Source organism: Lissotriton vulgaris, chromosome 2_1 (assembly GCF_964263255.1).
Source record: "Lissotriton vulgaris chromosome 2_1, aLisVul1.2, whole genome shotgun sequence".
NCBI lineage: Eukaryota > Metazoa > Chordata > Amphibia > Caudata > Salamandridae > Lissotriton > Lissotriton vulgaris.
In genome coordinates, this window is record NC_141687.1 from 1,922,294,382 (window position 1) to 1,922,308,738 (window position 14,357).

The 14,357-nt window shown below is 38.4% G+C and overlaps 1 protein-coding gene across 2 annotated transcripts in view; it reads left to right on the forward strand.

Annotated features, from left to right (window-relative positions):
• AGBL1 (AGBL carboxypeptidase 1) overlaps positions 1 to 14,357 on the forward strand; it is a 3,462,078-nt gene that overhangs the window by 313,287 nt on the left and 3,134,434 nt on the right. For both annotated transcript variants that reach the window (XM_086958112.1, XM_086958114.1), the window contains exon 2: positions 7,909 to 7,972. In XM_086958112.1, coding sequence (XP_086814238.1) covers positions 7,909 to 7,972 — 64 coding nt within the window. The remainder of the gene's footprint in view (positions 1 to 7,908; positions 7,973 to 14,357) is intronic.

Genomic DNA, 14,357 nt, shown 5'->3' on the forward strand with positions numbered 1-14,357 from the left:
ACTAGTTTTGGTAGGGTATTTTTAACTTAAAGTGTGTAGTCTGCTTACGAGTTTGTTGATTGTAAAGGTATTTAAAAATATGCACAAGTTTTCAAAATATTTTTATTGAGTCTTTTATATTCATCAGAAGGGTGAAATGCTAATTTTTATTTTTCATTCATTGGTATCACGCTTTGAACCACATTTCTTTTATTTTATCATAAGCTGTAATTTCTTAAGTTTACATTATATAAGTGTTGCCCTATCATTTTTTTTTAAATGTTTGGTCTTTTTTTGCTTTCAGAAAAAGTAGAAAAGAAGTGCTACCACAAACACTCCCTCACTCCTCCCACTTTTAAGTCACGTTTTTCATTTGATAGGTGTTCTCATTTGCACTGTTTTAGTGCGTCACGTTTTTATGTAAACGTGCCTCCTTTGATACTTTTTAACTTTTGTATAATTTCTAAAATGCTTTATTTAAACTCTTTTTTATTTTTAAAGGATTTTGTTGGGTGGGGGGGCCTTGGATGAAAAGTGGCGCAAAGGAATTGCAAATCTGGAACACAGTGTTTTGTTTTACTTTGCTTTCCTTTCTGTCTTGTAGAGGATCCAGGTTAAATATAACGGTTTTGTACAGCTAGTACCTTTCAACTCTACCACCAAAAGGCTTTCTGCCTGTTACCATAGTAACAGTTCATGGAACAGTTTAGTGAGCACAGAGGTTAGAAGTTAACCACACTATGGTGCTAATAGAAATCGTTACTTGGTGGAGTTTTAAATTTTTTCCATAGTAACCGTTAGTCATAGAAGTCAGTGGAAAATATAATAAAAATAATAGCAGGGGTTTGCTGGGGCCCTCACAGTCCCGGGTCTTCATTGATGTGGAAGGGGGGTGCAGTAGGCTATGGAAATTATATTGGGAAAACAACAATGCGGCTTATTGTGTTTTTTCTTTAATATAATGTGGAATAATGTTTATTTATTAGGCAGTGTTCACTTTTGTTACAGATACAGTCACTTTGTTACAGGCAATTTATTATTACGTAGGATGGCGTGTTCCATATATGTGCGTGATTCAAATTTAACATTTAATTGGCTATGGTGTTCTAAATTAATTACAATCTTAATGTTCATTTGGGTGTGAACTATTGAAAGTAGAAGTATTTTCTGTAATTCACTTGTGCTCCGGAGAGTTGCAAGGACATGTAATTTTCTTTCATGTTGTATGGAGGACTTCCCTGACCTTTATGTTGGTTAGTTGTGAACTATTGAATGTAGAAGTGTTGTCAACCATTCATTTCCGCTCTGCGGAGTAGGAGGGACGTCTGATTGGCTGACGTGTTTTAAGGAGGACTTTCCTAAGCTTAATATTAATTGGCTGTAAACTGTTGAAAGTGAAGTGTTGTTAGCGATTCCTTCCTGTTCGGGGGGTATTAGTGTAAAGTGTTCCAAACGGGACCTTAAGAAGCTTAATGTTCATTATCTGTGAAGTATTAAAAATAGAGGTTTTGACAGTCATTCCCTCCTCCTCTGCGGAACAACATGGACATTTTATTGGCTAAAGTGTTCAGAGCACAAGTGTGCTCCTTATTGGGTGTGATCGGTTGACTGTTGTCAGTGATTGTGTGACGCACGTCCGAAGGAGTATGGGAAAAGAAAGTAGTAGAGGGCAGATTAGGAACACTATTAACTCTGTACAGTGCTTATAAGGTGGTGGAGAGGGATTATAAGTAAAAAATAGTTTTTATATGTTTCAAAGGTCATTTATATAATTGCCGTGCGGTGTATGAATCACAGCGGAAAAATGACAGTGTTTTGCGCTGTTATTTTTATCAAGTTTGCAGGTGGGACACTTCCCAGGAGCACTATTTACTTATAATGTGGTGTTTACTTTTCTGATGGGGAGGTGTGGTTGTGCAGTAAAAAATTCAATCTAGGTTTGAAACAGTTTTTATTAAGCAAATACAAATAAACTTTCTTCAGCAACTGTCACTGTATATATGAAAGGGTGAGAATTAAAAATTGAATTTCATAAAATATCAGTTGAGCGTGGCCACATCCTCCTTTTTTCTTGTCAGTTTGTAAAAGTGTTGCCCCATATTGTTGATAATGTAAGAGGGTATCAGTTACTTTTTGATAAAGTAGAATAGAAGTGCTACAGCAAACACTCCCGCACTACATTATCTGAGGTCAAGAGAACAAGTAAAAAACAGTTAAATACAAGTGACTTCATATTACATAGAAATGTATGCATTATTATTTTTCAAATTTGTATTCTGTAGAATTCTGGAACGTTCTGTCATAGTGCTTAGAGGTTGCACACTGTTCCGCTAACAAATCACATACTCACTTAAGAATATATAGGATGGTAATCTTATAATATACAGTACTGGTCCTATATATTCTTTAGGGAGAAAGTGAATAGGAATTGCAATTTCGTAAAATGTACTTCTTGAAAAAATATATATACAGATATATATATTACAGATGGCACTGAAAAATCTCCTATTCCTCTTCTGTAACAATAGGACAATCTATTACAATATAACAATTGATACCATTGTTACAGTAAAAAGAAAAGGAAAATAAAGTTATCTATTTATCGGAACATCCATAATGAAATACTTTTGAGCAGTAATTATTTACTGAACTTCTTTTCTCCGGGAGGTGAAAGAGTTTAATCTTTGTGGCGACGGGTCATAAACTCCTCTGAGATCATAACTGTGGAATTATAATATATATATATATATATGTAAATTCTATCACAAGGGGGGAACAGACTAAAACCAGAAGCCGGTGACGTTGCCTATATATCTTTACTCTTTGTGCCGACGTATTATGAACTCCACTGAGATCAGCATAACTGTTAATGTTATAATATACATATTAACAGTATATGATCTCTAGGGGAAAACAGAGTAATAACTGGAAGATGGTGACGTTGATTGTAAATGTTTAGGGTTTACGCCGATGGGTCACCAACACCTCTCAAGCGAAGTACAGTGTCAACATTATAATATAGAAAGTCACAATATATAAGCTGAAAGGAGCCAGAAAATAGGCAATGTTTGTTGTAATCTATCTGTTTCTGAAAACAAGCTGCTGACGTTACAGAGAAAAAGCGAAAAACATGCAATAATTTTTTTTCTAGATATATCAGTGATGTCATTTGAGATGTCATCCGTGATGTCATGAGTGATGTCACTGACCATGTCATGAGTGATGTAATATGTGACATCATCAGCAGTGCATTGCGGGCGCGCGAGTTATAATTATCTTAACTAACTATAACGGGGAAATTTCAATGGTTTTGTATGAGTGAAATGTCCAGCTAACTATACCATGTGTAAAACCTATGGTTTTTTTCAGTGAATTTTTAAGGTTTTTTAAATGCTAATTCCTAACTATAGCATGGCTGAAACCTACGTTTTTTTAGTGCATATATATATATATATGTATTTATATATATATATATATATATATATATATATATATACATCCAAATTTCTCCTACTTGTGCTCCAATCCTCGGGGTGGCGTGAGACCGGCGGAGAGAACCGGTAAATGATATCCAAAACAAATGAAGTCCCACTCACGCTCTCAGAGTAAAACCTGAGGCAATGATTACAGGTAGGTACAAGCAAGTTGGGGGTTTATTCGCATCATAAACCCGCCGTGACACGTTTTTCAATTGCTGAATAAATATTTCAACAGCACCTGAAGTGTCCGAGTGGTTCCTGTGTGGAAGGGAGCCTGGGAGTGAGATTTTCGTAAAGCGCCGGCTTTAAGAACTCGGACCGCCCAAGACAGCCTTGGTCTCTTCACCAGCATTTGTGGAGTGAAAAAAAATAAAATAAATATATATATATATATATATATATATATATATATATATATATATATATATATTCATCACCAAAGTAGTCCAAATACAGAGGGCTCATCTTTTCCCAGCTGGTGCAAGCGGCGGGGACAGACTTTCCCCCAAAAATAATATACCATCGAAAAATTACGGTTGCACTCGCCCAGACTCGTAAATAAAAGGTTTAATTCAAAAAAGCCACTGCCAGTAACAGCACTCTCCTCCACCTATGCGTTTTGAAACACGTAGGTGGAGGAGAGTGCTGTTACTGGCAGTGGCTTTTTTGCAGAACTTCAATACGGAATTAGGCAGAAAGGACGCAGCATACCAAATTGTTGCACACCTATTTACTGTGCAACAGCAAACATTTTCAGGGTACTCTGCCATTGTCAAGTTTACATAACGTGCTCTACTCACCATAGAAATACATCTTTGAAATCAGAAACATAGTGAACATATAAGCACTGCAATCGCAACCTACTTTTATGCAAACAGAATGGATAAATATTGAATCATGATTATTAACAGTATTATTCAGAGTACTTGTATGTTTACATTCAATAAAATACAGAGGTAACTTTTATAAAGTGTAAATGAATATTACGCACAGCATGAATGCTGGTGTATTGCTGTACTACTTGCAGTTCATGAATATAAGAATATGAACATAGTATCACTGCTGAAATGTGTTCGCAATTACAGGAAGTACAGTCCAAATCCTATAAAGCGTTATATGCAATCATATGGTTGTATGATTAAACAACTACGCCTGGAATCACGAGTGCCTAAACCACGAAGGCTAAACAACGACCAAATCCTAACCACTAAGTATTGAACCACGACTTACTGAACCACGAAAAAAAAATATTAACATAAAAACCGAATCTTGAAGCAGGAATCTTGTTATTGTTTACTGTGCCCTTTATGAACGGTCGCTTTCAGTAAACCATACTTTTAAACTGTTGGAAATAAAAACCTGATATCTTTGAAAACGCCACTCTTACAGTGTTTTTCTTTTTTATCTATGCTAATATTTACACGTAGAGCCTTGCCTCTGAATTTAATAACATTTTCTACATTGCTACTAACCTTTAATCTCCAGACTTCAATTAAATAAAAATGTTGTTGATGTTGATGTTTGATTACGGAAAATCGATTTTCACTTTGTGAAGTTGGCTGAGCTGTTTCAGGATGGTTTCTTCGAACATGAAAATACTCGCAGCGGAGGCATTCCTAGAGCTGCAGATAAGGGAAAAGAATTGAGTAAAAGAAAATATGTTAACCCGCGAAAAGCACGATCCTAGTGATGGAAAAGAACCTGCTAGAATCAGATAAAGAAAGAGAAAGTGCCGGGTGGTCTGTTCCTAAATTTATAATATATATTTTATTAGCTTATTGATGCAGCATACCACATCAATTTACTTTTTTACTGATCACTTGAGTTGTATAATCTGAATAAACATGTGCAAAATGACAGAGATCATACAGAATGACCCAGGGAAGCTGGGATGTGAAACTGGTCATAACTAGAATGCTTTCTTTTGCGGCTTATGAAACGAAAAATTAAAACCAAATGCACTATTTAAAGCGATGTAAAAAACACATCAGCATAAAAACTTAACTTGCAAACAATTCTAAGGTGCCATCTACTGGCCTCACAAGGTAAATTTCAACTTTGTCTGTACAAGATTGTTTATTAAAAATAATTTTCATTCAAAGTGATCTTTAAATTAATTACATTTGTGTTCATGTTTAAAGGTCGAAGTTGTTGTTAAGGCCACTCGTTGTTTAATAAAGTAGTTGTTGATGAGGTCGTGGTTCAGTTCCAGGTCATTGTTTATGAGTCGTTGTTAAGGACACTAGTTGTTGAAAAATCGTTGTTCAGGCCGTTTCCCCAATCATACCCATATAATTGCAATAGAAATTCATGAACATAAAAGAAATACATTGTATAAATTCAAGTCCCCATAGAAATTGGGTATGTTTGTATGGTTATAATGGTCCAAATAATCCTTCAATTCGTATTTGATATTTGTACTAAAATAAAATATAGGGAGAAAATAATAATTGTGCACAGTTATGTGTTTTTCAATACCCAAAGTTGGAAAGATGTGAAGTGCAAAAGGGTTAAAAAGTGCATGCTGTTACTGGATCATATCTTGATGTTATGTACAACATTGGCCTTGGCAAGTAATTCTAAATGTTAATAATTTTTGCAATATGTAATCTTACCCCCTTCACTCCGGCGCAAATTCCGCTGCGGGGAGGGTAGGAGGTGGGCGTAGCGCTGTGGTGCTCATGACGGCTTCCATCATCATAACGCACAGTGGGCATGTGCTCATGATGGCCGGAAGCTGGCCGAACTCCGCTCGCTAATTAATTCTCCGAGGCAGGAAATTAAAATCGCGTGGGAGGAACGACAATGTTTGGACGGCTCCCTGCCATCACGAGCACCGAAAAGGTTCAGATATGATTTGCAAATAGACAAGAGAAATAAAATAGAATTGCTAATTAAGAGCAAGTGCCCAAACATATTCCTGGTACTGGAGAAAATTCCCAATGCCACTGCATATCATAATGTCATAATCAATCTGTACATGGGCACCGGGGCACTTACTCAGGAGGACATAAGGCACTTGCGATGCGGTCCCCGGAGACACTATTTGCTCAGGAAAAAGGGGGATGCATGCTCCCCTTCATTTAAAAAAAGTTAGGGCCATGGGGTCTCCATGGCCCACAGTGCCTTTGTGGGCAGGCCGTATGCCCCCTCCTCTTTAAATGCATATTTTTGCCCAGGGAATAGGGTCCCTGGGGCCATAGAGGCCTGGGGAGGGTGGCCATGTTTCCATCTCCCTTAAAAAAAACAAGGCCCAAGGGACAGAGGATGGACTCCCAGGGGCCCCAAGAGGGCCAGGGAGGGGGGTTGCTTGCAATCCTTCCCTAAAAAAAAGAATAAAGGCTCCAGGGATGCGGTTTCTGGGGCACAAAGGCTGGGGGAGGTGAGTCCCATGGCCCCTCTCCTCAAAAGAAAGAAAGGACCGGGGATATGTTCCTCTGGGTTATAAAGGCTGGGGGAGACTACATGCCCTCCTCCAGTCAAAAAAAAAATAGCCCCTGGTATGGGATCATTGGTCCCATAGTGGCTGGGAGAGGAGGGCCAGTCAATCCCTCCCCTTGTTATAGAAATAGAGCCCTGCGGATGGGGTCCCTGGGGCCTGCAAAGGTTTGGGGGGAAAGCCTCATGCCCCTTCCCTTTTTTTTCAAAAATGTCCCCAATGAATGGGGGCCTCTTTTTTGTATTCTGAACGTTTGACAAAGCCAGTAGGTCTGCTGTACTTAATATGAGAACATTAAAATTGTTATATGAAATGGTCAGCCATGCACAAGAGCACTGGGTTGGGCACAGAGCTTAGACAAAAGCCCTGCACTCCTAGCAATCAACATCTTACTTTACATTTTTTTTAAAACTGAGTAATCCACTGACAAAAACAAAGGTTAAAGTGACGTTATAGTTCGAAACTGTAATATTATTTTATTTTACCTTTAAAAGAAACCTTGGAAATTCACTGACAAAAAACAGAGGTTAAGTGGGGGATAGTTATGTGAAAATGTCAGTTAATACCTACTAAAAAAATAGCAAAATCACTGAAATTCATCAGTTACAGTTATCTCTAGTAAATACATCTTATCTGTAAATTAAGTATAAATAAGTATAACTCTCACCCTCCCTTCCGTTTCCTGCTATACCCCACATTATGCATCACTTATGGCATGTTCTATAACATCATTAATAACATCACTGCAGCAACTGAATTGACATCATTAATGACAAAACTGTGCATGACTGGGCACCAGCCATAATTACTTTATGGCACATAGTTTTGTTCTGTGATAAATAATACACACACACACACATATTTAAAGGGATCTCAAAATCTCTTCAAACTGAGCCTTTAATGTCTTGTGCTGAGAATAAAGCAGATTTATGGGTGAGGGGTGGATTTAAGGGGTTGGTGAATGTATATTTTCCAATATTTATCTGTTTCTTTGTTCCATTTTGTTTGTAGAACTCTTGTGACAAAGAAGCCACTTTGAATATCCTTACCGTTCTGAGTGAGCTGCTTTCAGCTGGTAAGACTTTTGAAAAATACTTTATTATTTGAATACTTACTCTACAATTTAAAATGATGTACATAAAGAAATACTTAATTTATTTCATACCTACAATTAAAACAAGTACTACTTTGTAACAAGTTGCATGCGTAAAAGTGTCATTAAATTCACATGAAGCATCTCAGAGGCAGACATAATCTCATCAATAACATTCCAAAGGAAAGGGATCTACAGTTTTAAGATCATACATGTCTTTGTGTCCAATTATAATAGCTTCTCTGTTTAGTCTGTCCACACTCTGAATTCCAATTGAAGGGAACTGTAGACTCTTGAATACAATAGTTGGCATACCATATAGAAACAAGCATTGGCAAAGCAAATAGGTCTGATATTAGTTGCCAGCTTTTTGGATTTGTCAGTACTTGTTTTTGTCATGCTTTTTGCAAAACGTTATTGTTGTGGAAACTGCTGGTCCTCATCAAACAGAGCAGAATTTCACAATTTGTAAGGTAATTTCTCCAAGCACACAGAAACTAGACTGAGGTCGCTGTTTCAGAAGTTCTTTATTTTGTTATCGTTGATGCTGCACATATGCCAACACATGTTTTGTCTACACAGTTTCAGTGACAGTAGACTTCATCAGGGCAATTACATGTAGAAAATATATACAAGCATATTGGAAAACTGTGAAACGATATCTCCTAATAAGGTATATTTCCTATCACCTAGGTTTTGTGGCTTACTTATCTGAAAAGGTTGTGATATTATTTATTTTGTCACAAGTCATGCTTCTCCGACATTTGGATTTATTAAAAGTGATCACGTATGTGATAGTGGCCAATTAGATAAAATCCTGTGACATGCAGAATCTAGTCATGCAAAAATTGTAGCATGCAGTGTTTTTAACCTCTTCGCTGCTGATGACGAGCTCAGCTCGTCATCAGCTACGGCGCTCGTATGCTGATGACGAGCTGAGCTCGTCATGTAACGCGGTATTTTAAAAAATTCCGCACACAGCGGGAAAAGCGGCCGCAGCGATGCGGTTAAGATTGGTGCAAACTAGTTTGTTGGGGAGTGAAGCGATCACAAGTTTTTTTACATGCAATGACTTGAAGATTAGTGCACACTGCTACGTGATGGAGTAAAGCATTCATACTCACGGGAATAGCAAGGAAAATAGATCACATCCATGTATGGCTTGAAAGTATTAATAAAAAGGTTGTCTGAAAAAATAATATTGAAAGCAGCTGAAGTCGGCTATCCAAAGAGTACTCTTGAAAACATATGTGAAGAAGTATAAAGACCAACACTTTACCTTATGTCCACAGTATACATTTTTCTCCAAATGAAAGTATCTGTAAATTGAAAGAATTATGAAGGGTACCACTGTTAGTCATATAAACCATGAGTGGTCTTACCTCGAAATACGAAAGTAGTTTATTTGTTGATCCCTAAAGTTTATTATTAATACTGGTAGTATTGATAGTCAAAAAACATTGACAGCCTAGCATTAGGAAATCTTTTGAAAGCCTCACTACCTGCACCATTCTTCTAATTTCGAGAAAGCCACACATTCTTACACGGAATAGGGGAACTCCACTTGTTGGAAATTATTCGCGGGCAAACTATGCATCATTTAGCGGCATCGCCTTCTTCCCCGTGGTATACAGAAAAACCTAAAAATACATAAACTAGATTGTAAGAAGTTCGAGCTGGCTTGGAGGACTGGGTACAAAAACTCAGACAGAGAGACCTACAAAGCATGCCTCTCCAATTATAAAAAAGTGCTCTCAGAAACCAAAAAGATATATTTCGGAGAGCAAATTAGGAATGCTGGACCTTCATCTAAGGTCCTGTTTAATACAATCTACATCCTCACTACCCCCTCCAGCCCTACAATAGAAAGCAACCGAGAACTATGTGAGACTCTGGCGGCTTTCTTTTTACAAAAGGTTGAAAACATCTTCTCCTCTTTCACCTTTATGCCCACAGACGCTACTGAGGCCGTTATAACAGGGCTTCCTGAGAACAACAGGCCCACTCCTATGCTAGATCATTTTACACCATTGGATCTAACAGGAGTTTCTAAACTTCTACTTGAAATTCGGTCAGGCTCCCCTGTAAGAAGTTGGAGTGGGCTTGGAGGACAGGGTACAAAAACTCAGACAGAGACCTACAAAGCATGCCTCTCCAATTATAAAAAAGTGATTTCAGAAAACAAAAAGATATATTTCGGAGAACAAATTATGAATGCTTACCTTCATCTAAGGTCCTTTTTAATACAATCTCCATCCTCACTACCCCCTCCAGCCCCAAAATAGAAAGCAATCTAGAACTATGTGAGACTTTGGTGGCTTTATTTTTACAAAAGGTTGTACACATTTTCTCCTCTTTCACCTTTATGCCCACAGGCGCTACTGAGGCCGTTATAACAGGGCTTCCTGAGAACAACAGGCCCATTCCTATGCTAGATCATTTTACACCGCTGGATTTAACAGGAGTTACTAAACTTCTACTTGAAATTCGGTCAGGCTCCCCTCTAGACCCATGTCCAGTTGCTACTGAAACAGGTTCCAGAAACTATTGGGGGAAGCTCTCAACCCACTGTTTGCATCTATTTTGAAAACCGGTCACTTTCCAAGACCTTGGAAAATAGCATCCATTCTTTCCCTACTAAAGACACCCAATCTGGATCCAAAGGAGCCAAGCAATTATAGACCTATCTCACGTCTCCCCTTTCCAAGTAAGATGATTGAGAAGGCTATGAATGGTCAACTCAGTTCGCTCCTCCAGACCAACTCTTTGCTAGACATCACACAGTTCGGCTCCAGTGCAGACCATAGCACCGAGCTGGCACTGATCAAATATACGGAGGAGATCAGAGAGGCCCTGGACCAGGGTGGTGCCGCCATACTTATCATACTGGACCTCTTGGCTGCATTTGATATGGTCCATCATGAAGTTTTGATGGACCATTTATCGGCGGTCCGGGTCGAAGGCAAGGCCTTGGATCTTATCAAATCCTTTTTGACCAGATAGAAAATTGCATCCATTCTTCCCCTATTAAAGAAACCCAATCTGGATTCAAAGGAGACTTTCCCTTTCCAGGAAAGATGATTGAGAAGGCTATGAATGGTCAACTCAGTGCGCTCCTCCAGACCAACTCTTTGCTAGACATCACACAGTTCGGCTTCCGTGCAGAACATAGCACGGAGCTGGCACTGATCAAATATACGGAGGAGGCAGGCAGAGATAGATCTAGGCCATTCTCTCTCCCCGTGGTGTACCGCAGGGGTCTTCACTTAGCCCCACATTGTTTAATGTGTATGTGGCACCACTGGCAGTCTTGATCAGATCGTTCGGGTTCCAGTTAACTTCATACGCGGATGATACGCAAATTGTGCTGTCCATTCAGAAAGGGTCAGAGGCTAAGACCGGATCTAGATGTCACGACTGCATGCAGGCGATTGCAGCCTGAATGGCATCTTACTTCCTTAAGCTTAATGCAGTCAAACCTGAGATGATTGTTTTCAGGAACATTGCTAACCTCTGGACACCGGACTGGTGGCCAACTGCAATGGGCATACCCCCAGTCCCTGTGGCACAGGCAAACAACCTGGGAGTGATCCTTGATTTGAAGCTCTCTTTTAGTGACCAAATCAGTAGGGTCATCTCCTCTTGCGTTTTCATTCTCAGAATCCTTAGGAAAATCAAATTCCCCCTCCCGGAAGACAGCCTGAAGACAGTAGTCACTTCGCTCATTTTGTCTCGACTGGACTACATCAATAGTTTCTATCTTAACATCCAAACAAGACATCTGGCCAGACTCCAGATCGTGCAGAATGCGGAAGCCAGGCTGATTACAGGGGCACCCAGGTTTGGTCTTAGAACTCTTCATTGGCTACCCCTTAAACAACGGATACAGTTTAAGGCCTTGTGTATAGTATTTGAGGCACTTAAAGGAGTCTGTCCTGACTTTTTGAAACACGCAATACAGTGATATGTCCCTGGAAGTTTCTAACGTTTGTCACAAGCCAAAAAAGTGATCCTTCCCTGCTATAACAAAGCCAGTTGGAGCGGCAGGAGCTTTCGCTACTGCGCAGCCAAGGCATGGAACAGTCTGCCTTTCCATCTTAGAAACACAACTGAGCTCCTCCCCTTCAGGAAAGAATTAAAAACATGGCTATTTACATAAACACTCATCTCAGTCAACAGCTACAGGTTCTTCTTAGGAGGGTAGTGCACAGCGCCAGGACACCCCAGGGTAAAAGAGCGCTATAGAAGTCCTATTAACATAACATAACATATCAGTTATGGTGAGGGGAGGTTTCAAAGAAAAGTGTGGATAAACAGGATCAAAATTAGACCTCTAAGCAGGGAAGTTATATAGATTAGAGTGTCATTTTGGCTTTCAATACTACGGTCAATATGTACAATGTTGTGATATGATAAGCTTTTTCCCAGTTATCTCTATAGTTCTCAAGTACAATTTTAGCACCTAAACTGAATTGTGTAAATTTATATTGGCGACAAATGACAATCAAAAATTCCTATATAACAATATGAGATATTATACAATAGGTCTACATGTATTGTACATCCAACAAAAGAGGGTATCAAAATGTATACAAATGATTACCAATTCAGAAGGGGGAGAGGAGATAATCAGAGCCAGTGCATATATCTACTGTTAAATAATCAGTCTCCTAAAAAATGGTGTAACTCACAATTAATGTTAAGTCCCTGTTCTACCGCTTTCAAACGTAAGATCCATATTGCTTCTTGGCATCTCAACTGTAATTCACGATTTCCACCCCTTTTATTTCTTTAGACCACTTCTAATCCAAGGAAATCAAAAGTTCTATATTGTGATTGTTTGTATGGAACGCAAAAGGGTATTTGGGATCTCCCAGCTTTACAGCTCCTAAGTGTTCCATTATCCTATCTTTCAACATTCTTATTTTGCTACCCACGTATATTTTGTCACATTTACATATTTATTTATTTATTTATTTTTGGCATTTATTAAGCGCGAACAATTGCCCGCAGGCGTCTCGGCGCTGTACTGTTATACCCTCCTGCGAGATCTATACCGTTATTCAGAGGTTAAATAGCCAAGTTTTCATATCAATATATAAACCACATATCGCGTGGTTGTCTCTCTTGCTAGTTTGCATATTGAGCAGTGCCCAAATTTATAGGAACCCCTGTTACGTTCTGTCAACCAGCAACTTTGTGGTGTGATGGTACCTGTATAACTAGGACGTGTTAGTCCTTTTCAAAATGTGGTATTTGCTCTATCACTTATTTGTCGTGCCAAAATGTGGACCTCTCTGGACCTCTCTGTGTAAATGCCAATGTTTATTAAGTATCCCACTTACAATGCCTGTATTAACACATTAAGGAATATTGGTTCAATTACTTCTTTCGCTGGAATATCCTCTTGTTTCTTGAGTGTTAATGTTTTAGACCTAGCTAGGTTATGTGCCCTTTTTGTAGCTTTAATAATTGTTTTGTTATCATAAACACCAATAAGAAACTTCTGTCTCATGTTTGTCAATGTTTTAGTGAATTCCACAATTCTCTGAATAATTAGCCATTGGTTTAGGTGGACTGACATAGTGCCGTATGCTGTATGATGTATTGGGTGGAATTAAAATGTGAATGACACAATAAAAGACAGAGGGCGAGAGATGGCTCAAAGCCAGATTATTTTAGTAAATTCAATTGATCATGGGTAACACCAAGGTGAAAGAAAGCCATATTGAATCACTGTATCCTCATTTTGAAACAGATTCTTAAATTGATACAAAGTGGGCGAGGTCTCTGACATTTCTTTCACAAATAAAGGTGGGAAATGGTTAAGACATATATAGGAATGGAGTTAGTAATAAGATAATATATAATTGTTCTCAAACATGAGGCATGATAATATGGAATGACTAGGTATGCCACTTCCCAACTGTAAGAAATTGGGCTATTAGTTGGGAGGGGTAGGTGAAAGCCACATCAAAATATTAAACACAATCCTTGTCAGGGTGAACCCTAAATAGTCAATAAATTATTCTGTGCGTATCCTTCTAGTTGCTTGGCGAAAAAACAGTTAGGATTAAGTTAGAGGCAATGTACAGTAGTTATTCCATACACAATCAGTAATAAAGTGTAGACTCAACACAAGAAAAATCCCACACCAATTTAGGAATATAGAGAACATTTTAAAAATGAAAATGAAACCAAAACAAATTAAATATAATCAGTCAAATCTGAAGTAAAAAGTTAAAAACATTTTAGTGAAAAATAGTGACTGAATGATCAAAGCGCCAACCTCAGGTATCTGTTCACAGTAGACTGAGTCACAGTGAAAATTTAAGGCCAACCATGATGGAAGAGGTAGATTTTATCC